The sequence below is a fragment of the Berghia stephanieae genome, chromosome 6 (genome assembly GCF_034508935.2).
Source record: "Berghia stephanieae isolate SIO BIC M18660-M18661 chromosome 6, UCSD_Bste_1.3, whole genome shotgun sequence".
Lineage (NCBI taxonomy): Eukaryota > Metazoa > Mollusca > Gastropoda > Nudibranchia > Aeolidiidae > Berghia > Berghia stephanieae.
The window spans coordinates 43,853,888-43,881,681 of record NC_088365.1 but is presented as its reverse complement, the minus strand read 5'-3'; the positions used below and the strand labels follow the sequence as shown (position 1 = coordinate 43,881,681).

Genomic DNA, 27,794 nt, shown 5'->3' with positions numbered 1-27,794 from the left:
CTCTCTCTCTCTCTCTCTCTCTCTCTCTCTCTCTCTCTCTCTCTCTCTCTCTCTCTCTCTCTCTCTCTCTCTCTCTCTCTCTCTCTTGCCATAGTGTTATCCCTTCCCCTTCCCATCTCAATGTAAAATGAAAACGTTCTGCTGTTTGCAGATACATGTATGATTGTTTTGTTTTCTCTCTCTCACTAGGCTAGGATTAAAAACCAAGACATCAGGTAATGGGTGTCTAATGCCAAAGTATAGGTTCTCTCTTTGGCCAATTTAGTCACACATGTGGCAGCCCAGCTATTTATTGTGTTCTGCCTATAACACACAATAAGTGGGATTTTGGGGGTGGGTACGAAAGAACTCACGGTCATAAGTAACCGTGCACAAGAGCTGTATAGGGAATTGGTTTCTGGGGGTCTTGCAAATACCAAATATTTTATGGAAAGCTCTTTCGAACTCCAAGACGTCTGGTTTGTTTTGCTATCTTGGAACAAACGAAACAGAGATGTCTTGATGTGTGGCCTAGTTGTCTGATTTTGTGACCTGGATGTAAGGTTTTGTGACCTAGATGTATCCTTTTGTGTGTGCAAGCCATGCGGGTAAGTACAGCGATAGCTTGCCAGTTGAGGGGAAAAAAAAAGGAAGAAGCAGCGTATCCGCATTTGAAAAACAAAACAAAAAAACCTGAAAAAACAAAACAACTTAACCTTTTAAAGGCGAATATCAATCTTACATGGACCAAAAATAAAATCTTGCCGTTTTCATCAAAAGACAAAAAACAAATTACAATTTAAAAATTTGAACTTTTATAGAGGGCAATGTCCACCCAACATGCTCAAAGCGCTTTTTATCAATATTCTTACTGCTCTTATGGTGGAAACGTATTTTTTTTTCTGCGTTAAAAAATAATATAAATGAAGACTATTATTTGAAAACAAAAAAAATCAGTGTTACTGGCAAAGGGTTAATTGCAGTACTCCTGCATCCTGTGAGACTCCTACGGCACTTGCTAATCATAAAAAAGGAAATAGCAATCAACAATACTAAGGTGAAAAAAAAAGAAGAAAAAAAAAAGGTGTGGGGGGGGGGAGCAAATCCAGTAGCAATGCAACCTTTTAGCGGCGAAATTCGATCTTTGACCTAACACCAAATCTTCTATCATCAAAAGACAAGTAACGGCAAAACGATTATAGACAATTGAAGTCCGAGTTGCGATAGTCTGACTGCTCTCTTGGTGGAAACGCTGTATTCCCCGTTAACAATAATAAAGATAAAAGCAAGCTATTATCTAAAAGCAAAAAATTAGCTTCGCTGTTAAGGGGTTAAGAACACCTGCAACTGCAACTGCCAGCATCCTTGAGATGCTCTACGTCACCAAGGTCACCAGGCGACACGTCTCTCTCTCGTCGGCATGCACCACCCCCCCCCCCCCTCCACTCTTTCAAGGTGGTGGTAGTGGTGGTGGCGGCGGATAAAAAAGGCCTTTTTTCTTTCATTCAATCAACTTGACTGCTGGTGGACCCTAGGCCTCTCTACAAGTACAAGAAATAATACTCACTTTTTCTCTGCTCCAACGAAAATATCTACCCCCCACCGGTCTAATTATTTGTAGCAGACGACAAATTTCTCAAAACAGTCACGTGACACTGTAAAAACAACACAGGAAGTCCATGAAAGCTTATTTACGGCATTTCCTTTGAACCATGTAAACGACAAAATTTCGTTTTCATTCGACTCAACGTGTCAGATTGGCCGGTATTTTTTAACGAACTAAAGTTCTGAAAAATCAAAATGTTTCTTAGAAAGTTGAAAGATGCTAGTTTTTGAAACAGAGGTAGGTTTTTTAAAAAAATCTTTATATTTTACGTGAACGCATGCTCAAGGCGAGTTGGTTTAACGCTGTGACTGATTATCCCCAGACACCTGTCTGGGGATAATGAAAATTCGTTATCCCCGGACACCTGCCGTCTGGGGATAACAAAATTTCCTTATCCCCAGACACATATTTGAAACTCCGCTATTTTAAACAACTATCCACATTCCAGAATACGGAACGTTTCCGAATGCACATAGAAATATGGAAAGTTAATAAAATATCTATACTATAAAAAATAAAATTAACCACCATTAAATCAGTTGTTTACTACATATACACAATATGCGTCGACTTCGAAGTGGGTGTCATGGCCGAATGGTTTAGTTGTCTGCCCTGGAAGTTTACCTGAATCAACGTTGTGGGTTCGAATCCTGGTTCCACCACTTTTTTTTTTTTTTTTAATTCCGTCTTCTTTACAGAACGTTGCAAGGGATAAATGTCCCATCCACCCCCTCACCCCCACCTCTTCTTTTTTTTTTTTTCTTTTTTTTGTGCGAGTCTATTCTTTTTCTCCTTTTTGTTTGGCCTTTTGTTCTGTTTCCGAGCATGAATTTCTTAAAATTGTTTTTATTTTTTTCTCCTCTATCTGACCATTTGGTCGCTCTCTGAATATTTCTGTTTGTTTGCTTTTTAATTATTTATTCTTTTTAGACACTTTTTGAGATCGGAGTGGGGACGAATGTGACAATTTGATAGGAACTAGAAAGGAACCGAGAGAGAGAGAGAGTTTTTAAAAAAAAAAAAGAGGTGGGGCAGGATGGATGAGACATTTATCCCTTGCAACGTTCTGTAAAAAGAGGACGGAATTTTTTATTTTTTTTTTTAAGTGGCGGAACCAGAATATGAACCCGCAACGTCGATTCTGGTAAAACTTCTGGGGCAGACGACTAAACCATTCGACCATGACACCCACTTCGAAGTCGACGCATATTATGTAGTAACAACTGATTTAATGTTGGTTAATTTTATTTTTTTATTGATATTTTATTAACTTTCCTTATATTTCTATGTGCATTTGGAAACATTCCATATTCTGGAATGTGGATAATTGTTTTAAAGAGCGGAGTTTCAGATATGTGTCTGGGAATAATGAAATTTCGTTTTCCCCAGACAGGTGTCTGGGGATAACGAATTTTCATTATCCCCAGACAGGATAATGACAGCCTTGGTTTAAAGGCTGAAAAATGGTCTTCTATTTACTGATGGACTTTGTAACCTGAAAATTGTTGCATTTCCGGTAGTAACCACCATTTGGATTTCAAAACTGGCCTAAAATGGCCGCTAAGATTTGAGTAAGGATTTTGCTGGAACGAATTTCATGGATTGGTATACAGCTTTGCCCTGAATTTAATTTTATATAAAAGTTAAGATGTTAAATAAACGTGCCATTGTAAATTTTGATTTACCAAGTTCTAATTTTATAATTATCCAAAGCTAAGTTAGACCCAATTTTATCCATAATCAAAAGTTATACTAGATTGTCATTGATTTTAAAATGAACTACACCAAACGATAGCGTAATTTCTTTTGAAGAAAATAAGACATAAGTCATTAAAATCCATCCATAACAAAAATTCTATGGAATTTTTTCCAAGACCCATCACTCAGAAGTCCAAAAAATCGGGTCACAGCCACTAGGCCATTTATCGGCTCCCTGCTGGAGGGCCAAATGAACGTTTACCAAAGTACCTATTTAAAGCAAATGGATCAATGAAATTTTTGTCACTTTGAACTGATAACGTCAATCTGGCAATTCGCCTTTTTTCAACCAGCAAGAAAGTTGTTATAATCATCAAATCTGTTCATAGTCCACCAACCATTAAAATTTTCACTACCTATCTACCTGTTAACTTTATTGATCATCTTTTGTTTCTAGAGAGCCAGGCCTTAAGCATGCCAACCTCGTTGAAAGTCCAATTCGCCTTGGGCATGCATTCACGTAAAAGAGAAATTTTTTTTTTTTTAAACCTACCTCTGTTTCAAAGACTAGCATCTTTCAACTTTCGAAGAAACATTTTTCAGAACTTAAGTTCGTTAAAAAATACCTGCCAATCTGACCTTGAGTCAATTGAAAACAAAATTTTGTTGTCTAGACGGTTTAAAGAGACGGAGTGTCTACGTACACGGTAACTTTAGGCAGTTAGTGAGCAGCAGCATTGGGAGGCAAATTGTGACCCAACTCGCCCATAAGAAAGTTATGAGTGGAAATTCCCGTTCACTTTTACTAAGTTTTAGAGGGGTTCAATTAAAGATGCATAACTTCGTTATAAAGAGGAATATCGCAGATATCTTGATATCATTATTTTCGTTACCAACCGGGCATCTAGCCTCAGGATCTACGTACACGGTAACAGTAACATACATGGTAACCTTGAATCTCTCCTTTAATGGATTATTTTGTATTGTTTGATTTTTTAAAATAACATACACACATACAGAGCGAGGTCCATCCATTGCTTGTATTGTAGCGGCAAACCAGTTCCGAGAGTTACCGTGTACGTAGATCCTGGGGCTAGGTGCCCGATTACCTGCGACCTTATTGGTACGACAACTCCGCCTGGCAGGCGAGAGCGTGGCTCTACCGTGTGAGCTATCCACGAATACAAAAATATTCGTATCAAACTCAACCCGCGGTCTCCAGAAGTGGGTGAGAGAGAGAGCTCTAGAAATGACCTGAGTTTGATACGAATATTTCGTGGATAGCTCACACGATAGAGCCACGCTCTCACCTGCCAGGCGGAGTTGTGGTACCAATAAGGTCGCAGGTTCAAACCCCACCACCGCCGCGAAAATTTTTATTCTCTATTGTCTTCTGGCACTTTTCTACTCACTTCATCTCTTGTTGTTACCAACATAAGTGCCTGCTCCACTCACTTTTCTGAATTAAAAATACTCTGAAGTCTGCTTCCCGTTCGATGGATCTCAAAACCCACTCAAAGCTCCTTCTCTGTTTGAGAATCTAATTGAAGAATGTAGACCTATCACTACTAAGTCACGCCGTCATTCAGAGTTGGACAAACTTTTCATCGAGTCAGAAGTGCAGAAGCTCCTCAAGGAGGGTATCATTGAGCCTTATCGTCACCATGGAGGGCTCGAGTGTTGGTTACGAGTGGAGAAAGACACAAAAAGAGACTAGTTATTGACTATAGTCAAATTGACTTTATTGAATTATTGACTATATATCAATAAATATACTCTACTTGATGCATACCCTTTACCAAGGCTGGATAAGATGGCAGAGTCTATCTCTAAGTATAGGTATTACAGTACCTTTGATCTGAAAAGCGCTTACCACTAGATACCTATCAAAGAAAGTGACATGGAATATACTGCTTTCGAGGCTTGTGGTAACCTATATCACTTCAAAAGAATCCCCTTCGGTGTAACTAACGGTGTTGCCGCATTCCAAAGAACGATCGACAACTTTAATTAAACAAGAAGATCTCTCCGTTTCCTTTGCTTATTTGGACAACGTAACTGTATGTGGAGACGACTGGAGTGAGCATAATTTTTGCTCAAAAACACGGACTGACTTTCAATTAACCCAAGAACGTGATAGGTGTTGGAACTCATGTTACTGGCTACAGGATTTCAAAAGGGGAAATACGACCTGATCCCTCGAGACTATCACCACTTCGCCAAATGGAGCCTCCTACATCACTCAAAGCTCAGAAAAGGGCCTGTGGCTTGTTCGCTTATTATTCCACCTGGATATCCCACTTCTCTGATAAAATTCATTTAATGAATAATAACACCACATTCCCATCTCCACCTGAAGTACTTCAGGCCTTTGACAATCTAAAGGAGGAACTCGAGACAGCGGTCCTGGTAACTGTAGATCCTCAGCTTCCTCTTACCGTAGAGTCCAATGCATCAGACATAGCTATTTCAGCTACTCTCAACCAGGAGGGTTGCCCTGTTGCCTTCTTCTCCCGAGCACTCTCGTCAAGTGAGAAACACCACTCTTCGGTCGAAAAGGAGGCTTACGCAATTGTGGAAGCAATCAGAAAGTGGCTTCACTTCAAACTTGTTACGGATCAAAAGTCTGTGGCTTTCATCTACGATTCGAAGCAAAAAGGAAAAGTTAAAAATGACAAAATTCAAAGATGGTCTTGTTACAACTACGATGTAATCTACCATCCCGGGCCAGAAGACCATGCTGCTGACGCATTCTCTCGAGCTCCATGCAGTGTTGTTCTTGTGACGATTTAAAACACCTTCATGAAGCCCTCAGTCACCCAGGAGTGACTAGAATGATTCACTTTGTACGAGCAACGAACCTACCTTACAGTGTTGAGGATGTAAAGAAAATGACATCTGGATGTCCAGTCTGCTCTGAAATCAAACCTAGATTTTACAAACCAAAACAAATGCCCAACCTCATCAAATCTACCCAGCCAATGGAAAGGCTTAGTATTGACTTTAAGGGGCCACTGCCTGCCTGTACTAGGAATAGATACTTATTAACTCTGATTGATGAATATTCCCGATTCCCATGTGCCGACATGGGACTGTTATTTGCTGCTTGAACCAAATGTTTTCAATATTTGGCATGCCTCACTATGTACATTCTGATAGAGGTCCTCTATTTATGTCAGAGGAATTGAAGTCATTTCTCCACGAAAAAGGAATAGCAACTAGCCGATCAACTCCATATAACCCTGGAGGGAATGGGCAAGTGGAACGACTCAACAACACAATATGGAAAGCGATCACTCTCTCTCTCAAATCCAAAGGACTGTCTATCAACCAGTGGGAACTGGTTCTACAGGACTCCCTGCACTCTGTTCGTTCGCTTCTCTGCACTGAAACAAATGCTACACCGCATGAACGCATGTTCCAGTATACTTGTCGCTCTACTAATGGCAGCTCCTTGTCCTCATGGCTCCTATCGCCTGGGCCTGTTTACCTCCGACGCCATATAGGAACATCAAAGTATGACCTGATTGTGGATGAAGGTGATCTACTCGAAGCGAACTCACAATACGCTCATGTCCGTTTACCAGATGGCCTTAAGGTATCTAGCTCCTGTTGGAAATGAAAGGCAGATTGAACCCACGCCAGTTGGTACACCGGGTGGGGCTAAAGCTTCTGATCTAACCTCTGATAATCAGACAAAGTTGACTGTAGAGCCCGATGTCGTCACTGCTCCAGATCAAACACCCGATGTTACCAACTTTGTGTCTGACAATCCACCCAATTCTGTTTCTTTGCCAGCGGTCATCAAACCCGCCAAGACTCCCTTCATTAGAACGAGAAGTTATAATTAAAGAAGTGGACCCAAATAATGATACTGTTGGTTTGAATTTAAAGCCGGGGATAATGTGATGATTTTGGTTACATTTTGTGTCTTGTACATCTAATGTTCTGTTTTTCTCTTTTTGTTATAGATGCCTGCTTGTGTTAAAAGTTTATTAAAGCTTTAGAAAGAATGTTCAAAGTAAAATCTCCTTTGTCTCTTTTGTGATCCAAATCTACAACACTTGTATATATTTGCAAACAGCAGAACGTTTTCATATTACAATGAGATGGGAAGGGGAAGGGATAACACTATGACAAGAGAGAGAGAGGTGGGGGAGGGGGGAGAAAGGGAAAAGATGAAAGAAACAGTGAATTGGCTGATGACGTAGATCTAAGGAGTGTTACAGTTACAGAGGTGCTTACCTCTTACAGTGACACTGATTTTTTTTCTCCAGTTTGCTTATGCAGAAAAAATCGTTTCCACAAATAGAGCAGTAAGAGTATATTAATAATAATAATAATAATAATGCTGAAAACTTATATAGCGCTATAACTCAGAGACACCAGACTCTAAGCACACAACGCAAACCAAACCTATATCGACTCGGGCTTCAATTAAACTGTAAATCGCAAAGCTTGTCTTTTAATGATAACATTAAGACTAAGATCTGGAGATTGGGGACTGTAAGATGGAATCTCGACATTAATGGTTAAAATTGTTTTGATTTTTAAAAAATAACACACACACACACAAGAGCGCGCACGGTCACAACAGCGAGGACCATCTATTACTTGTGTTGCAACGGTAAACCAGTTTAACGTTATGTAGATCCTGAGGCTAGATGCCCCGTTACCGTGTACGTAGGCACTCCCAAAAACTAAAAGAGAGAGAGACATACACACAAGGAGTCTCACATCCGCTACAAACTAATTTTGCGCACCAATTTTTACTGCACTTATGCACCAAATAGCCAACACGATTCACGAGGAATGAATCATGAAAAATTTACGATATAATTTCAAACACAACTTTTGAAATTCATCAATGATTGTCTGGTACCGAATGTTTTTTGATTGAAAATAAATGCATCTTCAAATCTAAACTGCTTTTGACGGTAAGCGTTAATTTATTATTTTTTTTTGTCCAACTGAATGGTTGTAAAAGTTAAAGAAGCTAAGTATTGGTACCACCGACGCAGCTCTCTATAACTATAATTTGTTCATTCTGACCACAATTTTGGGGATATTGATGATGGCCGGGAATTTCGCAGACGAATTCCTAGGCCAAGGTGTTGTTCGTCCCAAAGCCCAAAACCGACAACACCTGTTTTTTTTCCTGTCTTCTCCACACGACAAGACAATACAATTTATTGTCACCAATCACATGTCCATAGAACTAGATCCAACAACATATTCGAATCAGAGATGAATATAACTATCAAAACAATGAAACAGAGATGGTGGAAAATTATCTAGCACATATATGAATTTTAAGATACATCGATACCCGTGTGGATAGACCACCTTTCATTTTGCTCCTTTTAGCTGCACAGATTCGAATACGATCACTCCCCCCCTTTTTTTTTTTGTTTGAGCGAGTCTATTCTTTTATCCTTTTTTGTTTGGCCTTGTTCCATTTCTGAGCATGAGTTTCTTAAAATTGTTTTTATTTAAAAATTTGATAAATTATTGTTGTTTTTTTTTCCTCTATCTGACCATTTGGTCACTCTCTGAATGTTTCTGTTTGTTTGCTTTTTAATTATTTATTCTTTTTAGAATATACTTTTGGAGAGCGGAGTGGGGACGAATATGACAATTTGCTAGAAAGGAACTTTTAAAAAAAGAGAGAGAAATATTTTTCTAAAAAAAAAAAGAGGTTGGGGGGGGGGGGGGGGGTATGTGGGACATTTATCCTTTGCAACACTCTGTATAAAAAAAAGACTGAATAAATTATTTATTTTAAAGTGGCGGAACCAGGATTCAAACCCACGTCGTCGAATCTGACATGCCTCTCAAGGCAGACGACATAACCATACGGCCATGACTCCCGCATGAAAGTCGAAGCATATTGTGTATATGTAGTGACGTATTATCTATCGGCTGATTTATTGTTGGTTAATTTTATTTTTTTATTGATATTTTATTAACTTTACTTATTTCTATGTGCATTTCAAAACATTCCATATTCTGGAATGTGGAGAACTGTTTAAAAGAGCAGAGTTTCAAAAAAGGGAATAACGAAAATTGGTTTTCATTATTGGCACTTAATGTGTTCAATATACTAAGCCAAGAGCAACATTTAATATGTAATAATATGAGACTACTTGTCAGGCCATATTACAATTTTTATTAACTGAGACAACACTGTACTGTTACCAGCCAGCTTGGGCTGCTCATTTCACACCTGAATTTGCTGAGAGAATCTGAGTAAAGAGCTTATCCAAAGACTCTGCTCAGTATTGCCAAGTGCAGTACTAGAACCAGGTAACTATTGGTCCGACGGCAAGTGAATTATATCACAGCTATTAATAAACATGATAAAGTTTATTTGTATAGCACCCAATCCCGTTGACAAAACAGCTCTAGGCACACAAAATTGTAAAATATCATTATAAACATTTTGTACACATGCACATCCATTTTTTACAAGCGTGCACATACACATACCCTCATAACGATACACACATCCACCAAGATGTGCATATGCATACAGAGATGAAGAACAGCTGTTAACATGTATTATTGAATAAAAATCATATCGTTTAAAAATAATGGCACAAGACTATAAAGTCATTGTATGTAATCAGGAGGCAAATTTATGTATTCTATTTCTCTCTTTTGTAGGAGTGCAACAGCGTTTTTTTCGGATACTGGAAGTAATCTCACATAGTCACCATGACGCTCCAGTGGACTTTCGTGGCTGGCGTTCTCTACATGGAGATTGTTCTCATTGCTCTCCTGCTCCTGCCATTTATTTCACCTCCAAGGTAATCATTTTGTTGGTGTTTGTTTATGCCTGGCCATGGGATTGTAAGACTACTAGTCAAAGTGAATACTAAGCTGCTGGAAGCTATGGGCTGTAAAAAGTCAAATACATAAATGAATATAACAGCTTGAAGAAAAAAGTAAAGAAAAAAATGCCAATTACGGAACTCAAAGCCCCCTGGGTGCAAGATTTCCTGCTTCACCAAGATTTCAGGCTTTTTTTAATGGCTTTTGATGGCATCATAATACTGTTCTCGGGATGTAGGTCACATTTCAGAAAATGAGTTTCAGACTTTTTGAATTTGTTAAAAATGGATTTCAGGCTTTTTCGCTCTAACCTACTTGCACCCGTCAAAGTGAAAGCCCTATATCAGTCATTAACAAAAGTTGTTCATACATCACTTAAGATCCAGTCAGAAGGCAGAAAAGTATTTTGCCATCTGTCTGGTGTTCTTTTTTGAAAACTGTATGTTCATTTTTGTACTTGCACAAAATGGAATTTCTTTTGATATGGCTTGGTGAAGAGGAATAAATGAAACACTAAATTTAGATTGGGAAATCCGTTCAAAATCAACTGTGAACATTTGCTTAGGTAATTTTAGGTAATTTAATTTTCTTACTTCTCCCAATCTTGTAATCAATGCAGCTAGGGGCACATAAATATTAAATTTTCATTTTAAGGGGAAATGTGTCTGATTCAATATACTTCAGTGATTTTTTTAAAAATTTTTATTTCTACAGATGGCAAAGAATATTTCGCTCAGGCTTCTGTAAAATGCTATCATCCTACTCCAATATTTATTTCAACGTTTTCATCGCAATTTTGATCCTGCTCTTTTTAGGTAGGTTTAAAGTAGTGAAAATCAATTGGAAATAGGTTGAATTGTCAAAATGATGGACACTAGATTGGTGAAAATATTTCCTGATTGGTTGCCGTGAACAATAAAAGGGATTGAAAGGGAGACAAAGTGCGGCTACGTGGTCTAGTATTATGACACTCGCTTTCGGATCAGAAGGTCTGAGTTCGAACCTCGCTTGTCATGTAGTATATATATATATAGGTCCTTGGACAAGGCTCTTTACTCGCATTCTCTCACTGCACTTGGGTGTAAAATGAGTACCTGGCCGTCAACAGCATTGTCTCTGTCTGAAAAAAAATTTGTGATATCGCCTCATAGGTGTCATGTCTCGTTCTACATGTTACGTGGTGCTGTTGATCAGGGACCCTTTGTAAAGCGCTGTGAGCATGTTTAATGGATATTGCGCTGTATAAAAGCTGTGAATTTTTTTTTTTTAAGGCCAGAACATAGGTCGATACAGAATATTTGCTTCAGGCTTTTGTTGTCTGAATCTTGTCTTAGTGTACAAAGGTCACTTTGTAAAAAAAAAAAAGAAACGATAATGTGATGTAGCCAGTCAGCATATATGACATTCTGGTTGCAATGTTTCTCCTCAGCATGAGTAACTGACTTTGTCCTGCTATGTGGTCTTGTGGTATGATACGAGCAAGCGGATTGGAAAGTCCTGGGATTTAGCTTCGCTCGTCGCATAGTTGAGTCCTTGGAAAAAGCTCTTTACTTGCATTCTCTCACCGTACTCAGGTGTAAAATGAGTACCTGGACGTCAACAGCGTTGTCTCTGTCCGAAAAGTAATTGTTGTCATGTCCCATCCTACATATTAAATGTTGCTGTTGGCCATGGACCCCTTGTAAAGTGCTTTGAAGCACGTTTAGTGGATATGCGTTATATAAAAGCTCAAATTTTTTTATTGGTTGCAATGTTTCTCCTCAACATGAATGACTGACTTTGATTTTGTGATGGGGATCTATTATATCTTGACATTGACAAAAAATTGAATTTAAATTGTCAGTTGTGTTCAGATAATTTGATTGGAAGCCAAACAAGCTGTGACGTGTATGAATGTGAACAAGAGTCTGGTTCTGGTTGTAGCCTTTGCAAAAAATCATAGCCTGATATTTACTAAATAATTATTTATTCAAGGCGACAACCAACAGTAAAAAGAGAATGCTTAGTTGTATTCAATTGTCTAGCCAGTAAAATCAAATTGTTTCATTGAATACTGCCAGCAACAACTCACTTTCCTATTTTCTATTGATGATCGTCGCCATTTTATTATTGATGCAAATCAATTTTTTTTAAGATAAACTTTTTGTAATTAGAAATTTTTTGATAGGCTATTGATGTTTTTAAGCTGTATTTTAAATACTTAACCAGTGTAATCCATGACAGCACAATAGAAAAATACAGTATCAATAATCAATAGTGTCCAAATACTATTCCATTTTTCACAGAAGTAGGCTACTTGTCAAATCTCAAATCTGATATGTTTGTATTTATGGACAAAGTAAGAATTTAACCTTGTATCATGACCTTTTTATGGATGGGTCAGGTTATGTTCTGACATTGGTTCATCAGTGACCAGTCATTTCTAAGAGAAAATTATTTTTTCAATTTAGATAATCTTTAATGTCCCAGTTCTGATCATTTTGTCTTTAAATTCAAATTTTCTTCACATTTTACCAGATTGAGTCAAACAGTACGTCACATTTTAAATTTTAATTCAGTGTCTAGTCGTTTTCACTGACATGATGCCAGATTTAGGCAGTTCGGTTTCAAATTGTGTTTTTCACTCTCATTCTCTGTTTAAGTGAATTTGAGAACAATATCCCAACATGTGATATGGGATCAAAACGCAATTAGGATCATATAATCTAATCTAAACTTTAGCCTGAATTTATTTTTTAAACATAACAAGAACTGGGCTTAGATATAATGATGTTAAAACCAAAGACCTCGAATTTAAAACACATACAGATTTCATGAACTGTGAAATGTTGTTTGAATGACCATCTAATGAGTTGTTTTGACGTTGTTTGACTTAAAGATGAACTCTTCTTCACCACCAGAGTCGATCCGTGAGAACAATAAATATAGTGCAGCCAATGAAACACCAGCAGATACTCAATACGCCGATACCACCAGGCATATGCGCATGTTTAGGGCACAGCGCAACATGCATATCTCTGGCTATGCCCTCTTTTCTTGGTTGTAAGTAATAATCTTTAGCTGGTTCCCCTTTTGCATGGCTGTATAACCCAATTTAACACCAAGTACTCTTTTCTCTGTTTGTCATTAGTTTTTTGTTTATTTTTTTTTATATTTATTTATTTTTCAGTAAATGTTATTGGCTTGCGACTTTTTGGCAGCTGTTGAATATGATTTCCTTGGCTTGTTTATATTGTTTTGAGTTGTGATCTATTTCTCGTGCAGACTCGATCCGTGAGACCAGGAAATACACTAGCGCAGACAGTGCAGAAAGGCCGCTTTATCCAGAAGCTGAAAATAGAAATCATATGAGACTATTTCGAGCTCAGAGGAATATGAACATGACTGGCTTTTGTTTGTTGTTATGGGTGTAAGTCATTATATAGCATTTTTTTAAAGCTTGCACCTGAATTTTTAATTTTAAAAAAAAATTTTATAATGGGTTTTTTTTTTTTTTTTTATTTGAATAAAAATGAAAATAAACCTCTTATGAAGTGCCCTATAAGGATTAATTCATTTCAACTCTCCAGTGTTTTAAGCCATTCAGTGGTTCCAGCATTCGATTAAGTTTCCTTTCAGTTCAGAATTCCCTAAATCATCTTTCGGTTGCTTTACATTTGTCAGTTTTGATATTTCCATTTTTTATTTTTTTGTTATTTACTAGTTTCAGAGCTGCCAGTACCCTTTATTCTCTATGTCTCGTTATGAGATATTTTCTTTGATCAACGTTGATCTTTGAATCAAATAAAGTTCTAATATTCCTATTTCATGACTGCGAAATTGTCAGTCAGCATTTTTGAGGGTTTTTAATTTTTAATTTTATTTTTTTTTTTTGGTGTTAATATTTTGGGTTTGTAATAAGAAAAATCTTTAGAGGGTCTGAACCTATTTTTTTGGCCTCATGGTGGGTCGGCAGCTCTGCAGTTTATTGGAAAACATGCTTGTATTTTTACTCACTGGTAGATTTTCTTTTCTAATTGAATGACAAGAGATTTTTTTAATTGAGAATTTGGCAGTTGTGATGTATTTTATTTAGCTCTCTCGTGCTTACATGAATGGGGAACTCTATTTTTATTCATTCCTTACCACCTATAGCAAAGTCATCTCACTCTGTATGATACAACCAACATCTTTCTTATTACGGTTAAACCTGGATCATGTTAAAGAATATTTATGTTTGTATTCTACGCTGTATGAAGTTTTAGTTTTAGGTAAATATAATATCATGAAAAGGGCTGGTAGGGAGAGAGTTGTTGATTTGTATATTGTTTGACTTACGTTTATTTTAATTTTTGGTCGAGTTTTTTCCCCTCTTGACCGTGTTTGGTTATTTTGATTTTTGAAAAAAAACTTTGAAAACTCCTGATTCTCTTCTTACATACTTATTCATTTAATTATATAAAAATAAAATAGGAAAGGTGTCACAAAAAAGCCTTTTTCACCTATAACATCTAAAAATTTGCATGCAACTTTTGAGAATTGTTCGTATGTTGATCCATTTAGAATGCAAATCAATTTTTTTAATAGGCTATTGGTGTTGTTAGGCAGCATTTTAAATACTTGACCAGTGTAATCATTGACACCACAATAGAAAAATACGGCAGCGATATTCAATGACGTCCAAATACTCTATTCTATTTTTTCATAGAAGTAGGCTACTGTCAAATCTCAAATCTGATATGTTTGTATTTATGGCCAAATTATGAATTTAGAAAGAGAATGTGAAGATATAACAACTTGTCATTTTTGTGACATTCAGCACTAAAAGACCAACAAAAATATTAAGAATTGTTTTGAAAAGCTGGGGAATTATTAAAGTCTTCAACAAGAAATATGAAGCAAAAGCTCAGTGTCTGCCAACATAAATATTGCAGTTATATCTGTTTAAAGTATTGAAAAAAGTTAATTGTAGAATATTTATGACAATAACAATATAACAAGGAGTCGAAGTCCCAATTCATTTTCCCTATATAATCACTATAACAACATGCATTTTAGTAAGTGCTGCTTCATTAGTTCTGTAGCAATGTCTCATGCTATTTATCTGTCTCTGATCTCCGATTTTAATATTTAACACACCGGCTTATTTTATTTTTGCTTTCTTTTGGTTTGTTTTTTATTTAGATTTTAACACCTTTGTTACAGTAACTATTATTTTGATATCTTTGCAAATCTGCTTTTATCTTGAGGAAAAAGATTGTATGTTTACTTGTACTATGTGGCCACATAGTCTTTTTCCTCATGACGGCATTGCTGCTTATACTTATATTAATTTATTTAATCGGATTACTCAGAGTCATAGCAAATTAGCAAAAAGATTTTCCCATAAATCTAAATAGGGTATGGGATGGCCTAGTGAATTAAGACACAGTACTTTCAATCCTGGAAATCAGGGTTTAAACTCTGCTGTTGGCATTTAAACTTTTTTTTTCTTGAGCCCATATGTTGACTGCATCACTTCACTGTGGCTGATGCTGAAATATTAAGGCTCTTACTTCACTCACATTCTCTCACCATACTCAGATGTATAGTGAGTATCTGGCCATTAACCGCATTGTCTCTAAGAGTAAAAATTGTAATATCGTCTAATGGGCATCATGTCTCTTCCTGCATGTAGTGTTGTTATTAACTAATAAAAGCGCATTGGTCATGTTTAATGGATATTGCGCCATGCAAATGCTCTAGATTTTTTTGAATTTTTTTTCTTGCAATCATTTTTTTAGGGTTTGGGAGGAGGAAGGGGAGATAATTTTTTTTTGTTCATTGACTTTGATAATAGGATTTTATTTAAAATTGCCCAAAACAAAATAGATACAAGCATAGTTGTTATGGTTATGCTGTGGAAATGAGCACACATCTGCATATATGTATTTTTATTTTCCAAACTTCTGCCAGGGTTTTACGTCGTCTGGTAACTTTGATTGCCAGGGAAGCCAACCTGATGGCTGAGAGCGAGGCCAGTATCAAACAAGCAAAGAGTGCGACAGAGGCTGCGAGGCAGTTGCTGGAGGAAAAAGATTTCACCGACGACAACAAAAAGGTACTTTTTTCATAAGGTTTTAAGCGTTGTTCTTTTTCATTTTATTTAGTCCTACAAAGCCATCAGCCCCATGGAGCTGAATTTTATAGCTCTGGCCCAGCACATGGCCCATAATCAGGTTGTTTTATCTATTTATTTCAACGTCATTTGGCTATAAAATACCCGTTTATCACTAATATCTTTTCTACTGTTTTGAGGATTTGCATAGAATTATGCATGTCAGAATAGAATAGAATTTGTATGTCCTCATATTTCTTTCATGCTTTCACTATTTGCGATTTAAGTAAAAACAAAACGGAATCTACATTTTTGATAAGGAGACATTGAATCTAAACTTAAATACTTATGCAGATAAACATTGGTTCTCTCCCTTTACAATATTGTGAAATTAAAACCATCCTATTTTGTTTTGCTTTTCTATTTTTTTGCGAGTGTTTTTAGTTCTAATCCTGATTTCTTAAAGAATATTATTTTATATTTTTTTGTAATCAAGCTTTTGTAACATTGAAGTTGCAAGCGGTGTTCTTTTCCGACTGGAGAAGTACAGAAAAACTCTTAAAGCATCGGTTTTTACACATTTCCCAATTTTTTTCCTCTTGTGTCCTGATTTCTTTAGGCTGTTACCCTGATATTTTAATATTTTTTTTCATCATTAAAGTGGTAGGGCTTTGTCTTAGTAGTCCGGTCAAAATGAATAGAAAGTATATAAGGCGAGTGTGACTCGTGTATTGGCACAATACAAAAAAAAAACCAAAGTAATAAATTAATTTTGATAATGATGAATTAAAACCGACTAATACAAAGAAAATTTTCTCTCAAAATTACAGAGGTCCGTCCCAGGTTGAGTCGAGATTTTTTCTGAACCCTCTGTCCATTAAGCAGTGATTGGATAGCAGGGTCTGTTTGATCAGGCTGAAAGCGCTTTGCGATAGACTAGCATCCTATCCAAAGGATAGCAATCGATTGCTATTGTCCATTTCACATTGTAGAAACTGGGTTAAATTCCAGTTCGATGGGTGTAATCTTTTTTCTTTACTTACAAGAATCATTGTTGTATCCATATTTCTCTTCAGAACAAAAAGGCAGAGGCCAAGGAAGATGGGTCTGACGTGGACGGTAAGACCAAGGTCAAGGACACGTCCAAGGTGGAAGTGGAGCTGGAGAAGACCAAAGAAGAATTGTACATGACCAAAGTGGAGTTTGAATCCATGAAGAAGCAGGCAGAGAGTACCAACAGGGAATACGACCGCATTGTGGAGGAGTTCAATAAATTAGAGGTATGGAATGGGGTTACTGTTAGTCCTTGCAAGTTTGTGATACTCTTGGTTGAAAAGGACGACAGTATCTTTGTGGAGCTGCTTTTATTTTTTTATGAAAAAAGTTGTGAATTTTCTCAGATCATATTGATGGTTTTTCTATGCCATATCTTGATTAAGCTCAATATCTAATTATTTAAATCAAGGACTTCCCATAGTCGGCAGGCTGGTCACTTGTTGTGTCTTCTACCCCCTTATATCCGTTTTCTAGATGGTTTATGTTCATACAAGTTATGATGGCTATAACGAGATACAAGTTATAATAGTCACGATGATGATAATAATTGTTGCATAATTTCAAGTATAATTTTCGTATTTTGGTCTTCAGGTGTCGATTGAGAAAATTTTTAGCTTCTTTCATAGTTTTTAAGCTCAGACCCCTATGGTTTTGAAAAAGAAAGACCCCCCCCCCACCTGCCCCAAAAAGAACAGCTAATCACAATTTTGCTTTTATTTTAATAGATTAGTTGTAGCTTAATGCTTATCAAGTGCTGAAATCATTGACATGAGTCTCTTCTCTTCCCGTTTAACCATTAATAAATAACAATAAATTGAGCTCTTATATAGCGCAATATCCACTAAATGTGCTCAAAGCGCTTTACAGGGGGTCCCTGGTCAACAACAACATTTAACATTAGACCTGTAAATTCTCAGTCAATTAACTGAAATGAACACATCCCTGGGTATTTTCACACATCCTTCGTTAAATTATTTTTTCACTTTCCAAACCTGTCGTGATCCCAACTGTAGCCAATTTTAACTGAGCCACCGAGCGATAAATTTCACTGTTTCATCTAAGCCAAAATTGACCACATTTACCTGGCGAGTCTCAAAAGTATGATAAAGTAAATTGCGAATGTTATGTAGACACCTTCAAATCGAAAGTTAGGATAGATTGCTACAAGCACATTTCGATTGCCTCACGTTGTAAACAAACTGGTTGACCGTTTCTTCACTGATTGAGTACCTGATTATAAGGAACAATGGTAAGTAGCCTAATTAATTCCCGTGCAAATCAGGACGTTTTCTGCCATTGTTTTGCTCAAGCCCAAGTGAGCTTGCTGTTTTGTGGCGATTTACCTTCATTTCGATTCTTTGAATTTTTCCGCTACGCCTGCCGAAGTTTCTTCTTGATAATTCACTTCTACTTAATAATTCAGTGTATTGGCCAGAAGTCATATTTATTTAAGTTTTTTTTTTCTGTCATTTACTGATTGAAAATCAAGTTTGCTCATTGCTACATTATTCTAATGTTCTCACAATGGCTTAGCTGTTCGTGGATCGCAATTCAGACTTGTCGAGCATCGATAAAGATGTGAGGAATAAATTCAATAGGTCATGGCTAGAAGTTAAAGATGATAATGATGATTATTTTTCTGACTATGTCAAATAAATTCCAGAGGCAGGAATATGATTTTGATGAAGTCATCTTTACCTATACGAATGACATGCTTATTTAGCATTCCTTCTCCATTAAATTATGGCAGTCATACTTCCAGTAAGATATAACACCCACTATTTTAATGTATTGTATTTATCACTCTCCTCTCCAATGATGCCCTTATTTTTTAAAAAATAATTGAATCTTCAGTTTGTCGAAGAGTTTCAGTCAATTTTTATAGAGCTCATTTACAGGTCTATAACATGTAGGACGAGACATGACACCTGTTTGGCGATATTACAATTTTTCGGACAAAGACAACGCTGTTAACGGCCAGGTACTCATTTTACACCTGAGTGTGGTGAGAGAATGTGAGTAAAGAGCCTTTTCCAAGGACTCAACTATGCGCCGAGGGAGGTTTGAACCCAGGACCTTCCGATCCGAAAGCGAGTGTCATACCACTAGACCACATAGCCGCACCATTGTCTCTATGTGATTTGTCCTGGAATAAGATAAATGACTTTTGCCCAGGCCCCAATTGGAGTCCATTACAATAAGGGGGGAAGTCAGTTGTAAGCATTTATGCAGTGATGCCAAAACACCGGGTTTCACCGGAGAAAAGACTCCGGTCTGGAGAAAAAATTTCCGGGTTCCGGGCAACTTCCGTCAAATTCCGGTCAGGTCAATTTGCTCCAATGATACCCCCCCTCTTCAACCACCACATCATCGTCACTGCCACTAGTATTACAACCATCATCACTACCACTACTACTGCAACCACCACATCATCATCATCACTACCTCTATTACTACAACCACCACCACATCATCATCAGTACCACAACTACTACTGCAACCACCACCACCACCAGATCATCATAACTACCACTACAACTACCATCATTACCACAACTACTACAACCACCACCACCACATCATCATCACTACCATTACTACTCTATTACTACTACACCACCACCGCCACATCATCATCACTACTACTACGACCAACACCTCCACATCATCATCACTACTACTACTACTACTACAACAACCACCGCACCACATCATCATCACGACCTATACTACTGCAACCACCACCACATCATTATCACTACCACTACTACTACAACCACCACCACCACATCATCATTACCACTACTACTACAACCACCACCACCACATCAACATTACCACTACTACTACAACCACCACCACCTCATCATCATTACCGCTACCACTACAACCACCACCACATCATCACTACCACTAATACTGCAACCACCACCACCACATCATCATCACTGCAACTACCATAATACTATAACCACCACTACAACATCAACATCACTACCACTACTATTACAACCATCATCACTACCACTACTATTACAACCATCATCACTACCACTACTACTACAAACACCACCACATTATCATTACCACTACTACAACAACTACAACCACCATTACCACATCATCATCACTACCATTTGTACTACAACCACCATTACCACCACTACTACAACCATCACTACCATTTGTACTACAACCACCATTACCACCACTACTACAACCATCACCACAACATCATCACTACCACCACTACTACAATCACCACCACATCATCATCACTACCACTACTACTACAAGCACCACCACCACCACATCATCATCACTACCCAGGGATGCCACTTTTCCGGTTTTAGCCGGAAATCCGGGGTTTTTTTTACCACCAGCCGGTTTTAATCCGGAACCTCCAGTTTTTGTCCGTCGTCACTATTCAAGGGAAAAAAAAAAAATTTTAAAGAAGAAAGAAATCGCGATCGAGATTTGAGCCGGAACTTTTTCGCCCGGTGAATAATTTGGCCTGTCACCGCCGGTCGAATATTTGGGCACCTAAATGGTAGTTTACAGAGTTATAGTTACACGCCGAAGCAGACCGACCGATCAACTTTGATAGTGTGCTCTTGGAATCTACATCTGATCCCTATTTGTTTCCAATTTCCCTATGTCTTACTTTTTCTTGGGTGCTTTATTTGTAATTCTAGAACTTTTTACTATCCCATTTTCTTCCTTTTTACTGGTGCTGATATAACCTAAATGTGTTGCAAGCGCCATAAAACCCTTAAAAACAAAAACAAAAAAAAACAAATTTTGGATCGCATCTCAGTGAATTTGAGTGAAGTTTAAATTTATAGGTTATGGTTGCATGGGTGGGTCATGATCTTCACAATGAAAAATTTTCTCCTTTTATGTGACCAGTCATTCTCACCCATGATAGCTATTGATATTAATTTGTCTATATTTTGTTTTCAGCACCTTATTTTATCAATTTGAAAACTGTTAACCCTCCTTTCTTTTGTGTGTTATTTACTCTCAATTGCAATAATAAGTACTGAAACAATATTCCAAATTTGATATTTTTCAAATCCCTACAAAGCCCTTGACGTTGATTTGTATCTCGTCCACGCAAGTTTTCAGGCTTTTTTAGATTTGCCTGGTGGCATCCCTGACTACCACTACTACTACAAGCACCATCACATCATCATTACTACCACAACTACTGCAACCACCATCACCACATCATCATCACTACCACCACTACTACAATCACCACCACATGATCATCACTACCACTACTACTACAAGCACCACCACCACCTCATCTTCATCACTACCACCACCACTGATACTACAACCACCACATCATCATCACTACCATTTGTACTACAACCACCACCACCACATCATCATCACTACCAATACTACAACAACCACCATCACCGCCACATTAACAACCCTACCACCACTACTACAACCACCACCACCTCATTATCATCATGACCACAACTACTACCACCACTATACCACCACCACATCATCATCACTACAACTACTACTTCAACCACCACCATCACCATATCATCATCACTGCCACTACTATGACAAGAACAACCACTATCACATCTTCATCATCACTACTACTATTACTACAACCACCAACACCACATCATCCTCACTACCACCAGTACTACACTCCTACCATCAGGTTTTTTACTTCATTTGGAATAAGGAAACTTTGGGATTGTATTTGGCAAATGTGTTTATGTATCATAATACACAATGCCATTCCAATTTCTTTTTCTTGTGTGCGGAAATTCCTCTTTCGGCATTGAAATTCCTACGAGTGGTGTCTGAAACTCCTGTGAACAAAATTTAAAGTTGGCGTCTCTGATTTATGTGCTTTTGTTAATACTTGTGAATCATCTCACGATGTAAATACCTTAAAGCCTCTCAAAGTTTTGATATATGGCTTTGATTAGCCTCAGTAAGGACACAAGGGAAGATACTCATAAAGAGTCTTGCAATATCTTGTGATCAAACATTTCAAGACCTCCTGGTATGATCATAAATTTTAAAGGATAGTAATACAGAGAAACCCAAATATATTATAGATATTCATCAAATACTTGTTTTTTGATTACTTAGCTCCCTATCATTAGTTATATTTGTGATCTGCCGGACTTTTTTTTTTTTTCTTTAAATTTCCACTCTAAGGCAACTGTGGTCCAAAATTGTTGCACACATTGAACTATGTTCTTTACGTTTCATACCGCTTTCCTTTTCGGAGGAGTAGATATGTTTTAGAGGTGTCGTCAACTTAACAGTAAACCAAAAAGTTGTATTAATCTTGTCTTTCCATTTTCAGAGAAAACTGGCCATGTTTGAGGGCGGTGATTCCGGAGACAAGAAAGGGAACTAGATTGGTGTCTTTGATTTTGTAAGAGGGATGCTTGACGTCGTGGCTGCCTCATCTTTACAATTGACACGCGGGGCAGCGGGATATGTCATAATAGTGTAATAAGTGATGCAACCTTTGAACTCTTTGAATCATGAATGACTGTTTGGAGTTTAGTAGGTTTTTGATGATTCTATGATAAAGTGGACCGTTATTGATGTTTGTAATCTATGAGATATTCCACCGCTTTGATCATATATTTCGTGTGATTGTTTGTTGCAGTATATTTATGTTTCAAATGTTATGAAGATCTCTATTCCATGTGTAGATTACATTTTTGTCAGAATTTATGTCTGTTCACTACTCGAGTCAGTCCCCCTTCTCCTTACTATTTCTTTAGCGCTTTTAGATAGTAAGTCTAGAAATTTTTTGACTATGACACACCCCCCCCCCCCCTCCCCCCATTTTTTGGGGTTTTTTTTTTTTTTCACTCGCGCTGAATTGGCCCAATAGTGTTGCGGGTACTGTAAAACTCTTAAAAGGCAAATTTTTTAATATTCCCATCAGTTAGAATTAAACCATTTTCCAAGTATTTACGTCATGCCAGTAGGTATATAATTTATTTAACCATAATCGTGATTTTTTTAAATATGTAGTTTGGACGTATCCTCCTGTTATTGGTTGGTGTATGTGGGGGGGGGGGGGGGGGGGGGGGGGTTCTTATTGGGTTTTTTTTTGGGGGGGAGGGAATGTGTTTTGTGTTCTTTATTAAAGTCTCAACATGTTCTGCCTTCAATCATAGATAACTTGTTATTATCAACTGTTATTTTGAAATACATATATGTTGTTGTGGTTTACCAAAAAGTCCCGTGGGGTTTTTATTGTAAATAAATGTCTGTCTTTGACTTGTAATTCCAATGTTGTTTTGTTGTAGTTTCCAATGTCACCCTGTGATTTTCATCTTGTACATTGAGTAACTGCTGTGAACAAATTTGGACTCTTTCCTATTTTATGTTGACAAAGAGTGCCTTGAAATTGAAGGATATAATATGGTTCCTTGTAACGGATGGGGGTATTTTGAACTCCCGTGGTGGGAAGGGAGGTCAAAGTTGCTTTGTCTTCTATCCACCTGTTTTTACATTGTCTTTGTATTGAAGTGAGATAACTTGGTTTTGTCCTGGTCCTGGCTGGAGTCCTTTGGGAGATGATAGTTTTTTCCCCTAGAAAATCTTCTTTCTGTTATGAACTGTCATAGACTATAGTGTCCTTTCCTACGGGAATTAAACTACGCTATTGTCTGTTTCACACTATAGAATCCAGGATAAACTCCAGTCTATATGAGCCCATATTGCTCCCATTACTGTGTTGTACTGTGACTGATGCCACGGCTATCTTGGTGTCTTTTCTCTGGATAGACACTGAAGATGAATTACAGGATTAATAATTTGTTTTCAAGTCCTTGCGTCTTTGGAAGGTGGGGGGGGGGGGGGGGGGGGTGAATGATTCTGACACCCCTACTCACTAACTTTGATTTGGTAGCAGATTGTTTACCTCATATTTGTTGTTAATAATTTATGTAAATCAATCAGTTAATTTATCAAAACTTGTGATCTTCCGTTATTTCAAAGAACACAGTATGTGCTATTTGGTTAACATTGCACATACTGTCTTTTTAAAAACAACGGCAGTGATGTTCTGCTTCTATTAAGCTGTTATTTGTTTATTTTTATCAAGTATTTGTGATAACAGATCGTGGAGCTCTCTTTACTTGACTTTTCTTTTCAGTGTGAAAAGAAGAAAAAATAATTGGAATATGAGGTTACTTATTTTTACTTGTGATGTTCCTATTCATAATCATAAATTTAATTATGACACAAGAAATCTGTTTTGTTTTTTTGTTTTTTAATGGACAGAATGACATATTTGCTAATATTGTGTGTGAGATGTGTGATTTAGGCTTTGCTGAATTGTGAACACTTATCGTTTTAACACTCTTCGCATGTGGGGGCTCGTGTGATGTAATAGTTAAAAGAGCATCAGACAGATCATGGGTGAAAGTTCGCCGGAAAAATCCGGCATGGTCGGATTTTTATTTTTGAAAAAGAGGTCTCGCCGTTTTTTTTTTTTGTCTGGCCGGAATTCGAAAATGAAAAAAAAACGGCAACTGTCGCCATAGAAAAAATTTGACGACAAAATAAGGAGCAGTAAAGATGACATAATAAGGTGGGTGTTACTTTTTAATTGCTATAATACCACTAATGCTACTGGATCACCACTGTAGTTTATATAATTAACCGCACTTCTGTTTTTTCCTCTTATTGGTAGTTGCAGGAATTTTTTTTCTGAGCACCTGCCTTTGCAGGATTAATATCATTGACTAACTTTCACCCATGAGACAGATATATGCGATTTATACAATTTATAATCCAAGCAGTTTTTACATCAGGTTCTTGAGAGCTCTTGGATACCTTTGACCTCCGTTGAGCTACTGGGAAGGGTTTTTTAACCTCCCATGGTTGGCAAAAAGGTCACTTGCTGTGTCCTCTATCCACCATATCTGTTTTCCCTTTTCATGTTGTTCCCTGTCTTTGTTATGGCCAGGATCCTTAATTGGAAGGGAGACAGTCTACTGTGAAGTACCTTTTGTTTGAGAGATGATATGGTTTTTTTCCCTGTAAATCATCTGAATGTATTGTAGTAGTTTATAAACATTTGAATGTGTCCGTAGGATGCGATCCTTTGTGTCTGGATAGGACTTTTAGGTAATGTCGAAGAGGCACTCACATTGGGGGATTGCCCGTGGAATTTCTGTTCCATACTTGAACCAGTCCTCCTTTGTCTTGCTTTTTCTTTGGTGCTTTTAACTTTGGATCTACAACTTTTCTTCTATCATCTTCCTTTCACAGGCGCTGAAATGACGTGTCAGTGTCAGAAGTGCTGTAAAACCAAAATAAAACTTAACTTGAATTAGAATTCCTTTATCTAATTCTGTATTTGGTGCTTGTCCTATGTAGATTTAGGTATATTTTTGGACTATTCTATCATCACCCGTTTTACTGGCGCTGAAACGAGCAAAAACCGCGGGTGGTTGGATGGGAGCATCACCCTTGAATCGTATACCTATGATGTTCGCATGGGTGTACGATCCGATACTGATGTCGTTTCTTCTTCTCTTTACTAGCCTATCCTGCTTCTTTGGTTTGTGATTGTATTTTTGACAGGGGATATTTTTTTTTCTGTAAATCTTCTCCCTGTTTGTTCTTGGTTATTTATAATTTAGCTTATGATATCTTTAGGTTATGATTTTGATTTACATTTGTACTATTTTTGTTAGATTGCTTGTTTTTTTGTTTCAGCGGTCTCTCATATAACCTCAATTGTGTTGGAAGAGACCTAAAGCAACAAACTAACAAAAAACAAACGAGCAAAAAGTGTCGCAAGTGCTGTAAAATCTCTAAAAACAAACAGATAAGGTCATTTTGAAATTTCATCAGTCCATCCAGTATTTAAGGGGTAGCTGGGTCCAATTTAGACATGGCAGAGGGTGATTTGAAATCTAGATATTATTTGTCAGTCCAAAAAGCACTTTGATCTGTCTCATGCGACAGAAACCAAGAAGATAAATTGCAGCGGCATTGACTAATGGTCCCTTAAAGGGATTTCATGGCCGCTCTTTATCTCAGTCATAGGGCAAAGTCAGGTGTTCATTCTACAAGGTTGCAAATTTTCCGTATATTTACAGAATTCAGTATGTTATAAACCCTCAGTATATTTTCCAATCGGCTGCTAAATGGAAAAAAGTAAGTACATTTTGTCTTTTTACTGAAGTCCAGCACTCAGAAAGGGGTCGGTCTATTGGTTTCCATCAAAGTTCAGTAAATGTTTGCTGCCTGAAATGACAACCCCGATTTTATTCAGCTGTACATTTCCTGGTTGAATTTGATACTTTTCTCACGTCCATTATTTTAATACACAATTTTCAGATTTTTTAATCAACATTTTCATGTTATTTGATGACTGCTAACCATTTGTTATTCATTCATTGCCTAATACTAATACAGTGATCGCAGGATTCAAGCATGCACTCACGAAAAGCCAAAAAGTGTGCTAGACCTAGAATCCTACCGTGCCGAAATCCGATGCTCATTGGGGGTAATGATTACAGGGGTGCCAACCTTACGTAAAAAATGCATATTTTTATGCATTTTCGTTCATTGTATACATTTTGCCGAGGATTATATGCACAATTAACTCACTCATTTCAAGGGACTTTTGCTACTTTTCGAAATTGGATAAAAATGTATTAAAAAATGAGCATATACATAGTTTAATTCAACTATCATTAACATGCGAAAACAAAAAAGAACATTAGCTTTGATACTACGCCTATAATTTGTCTCTGAAAAAATGTTATAAATAGGCATGGGGTAAAAGTAACTTGGGTAAACTACGGATATAGTCGGTGTTAGGATTGAGTGAATTCTATTATTTAAGCATTTTTAGAATTCATACACTTTTTTGGTGTACTTAGACACTATCTGTTTCTTGACCCAGAAGTTAATGAAATGGGTTCAATATAATATTAGCTGGCTGGGTCATATCAGATTTATACATGGATCTGGAAGTTGATACTACAGTATTTATAGTCACTTAATAAGTAGATACAATTCGGTCTCCCGTCTCCAGCGAGTGCTGTATTGCAGAGCATGCTGGAATTCAGCGTTCTAGAATCCTGTGAGTATTGTAAAATGAAACCATAAGTCTTTGACTTGGTATAGTTGAACATATGGGATTTCAGAGATAATAAACAATGTTTTATTGATCAATATTGAATGTGTGTTCAATTTTTATTGATTTATTTTTCTTTTTTTTTTTAATTTTTGTTTAATGTTATTTGCTTATTCGTTTGTTGTTTACCTTTTTAAATTATTTATTTTGTTTTGTTTTGTCTTGTTGCTTGAGCGATTCATGATTTTTGTTCTTTTCACTGTAGCTGGGTGGTGTCTTTTAACTTACCGCTGGGGGGGGGGGGGGGGTGAGGTTCACTTGTGTTTTCTATCCCCTTAAATCTGTTTCCCTGCTTTCTCTCCGTCTTTTTTTTTGTCATTGTCTTGGAATGGGATTACTTGGTTTTGTCCTGGCCGCGACCCAAGTCCTTG

At 37.2% G+C, this 27,794-nt stretch overlaps 1 protein-coding gene across 2 annotated transcripts in view; it reads left to right on the top strand.

Annotated features, from left to right (window-relative positions):
* LOC144975083 (B-cell receptor-associated protein 31-like) overlaps positions 1-27,468 on the top strand; it is a 37,415-nt gene extending 9,947 nt beyond the window's left edge. Inside the window, exons 2-7 of one of the 2 annotated variants that reach the window (XM_078918790.1) lie at positions 9,950-10,092; positions 10,832-10,932; positions 13,018-13,159; positions 16,052-16,196; positions 17,270-17,473; positions 22,606-27,468. In XM_078918790.1, the coding sequence (XP_078774916.1) occupies positions 10,001-10,092; positions 10,832-10,932; positions 13,018-13,159; positions 16,052-16,196; positions 17,270-17,473; positions 22,606-22,659 (738 nt within the window). In that variant the 5' untranslated portion in view covers positions 9,950-10,000 and the 3' untranslated portion in view covers positions 22,660-27,468. Of the gene's footprint in view, positions 1-9,949; positions 10,093-10,831; positions 10,933-13,017; positions 13,160-13,381; positions 13,527-16,051; positions 16,197-17,269; positions 17,474-22,605 lie in introns of both variants that reach the window. The other variant, XM_078918789.1, reaches the window with a different exon arrangement.
* The last annotated feature ends 326 nt before the right edge of the window (positions 27,469-27,794 follow it).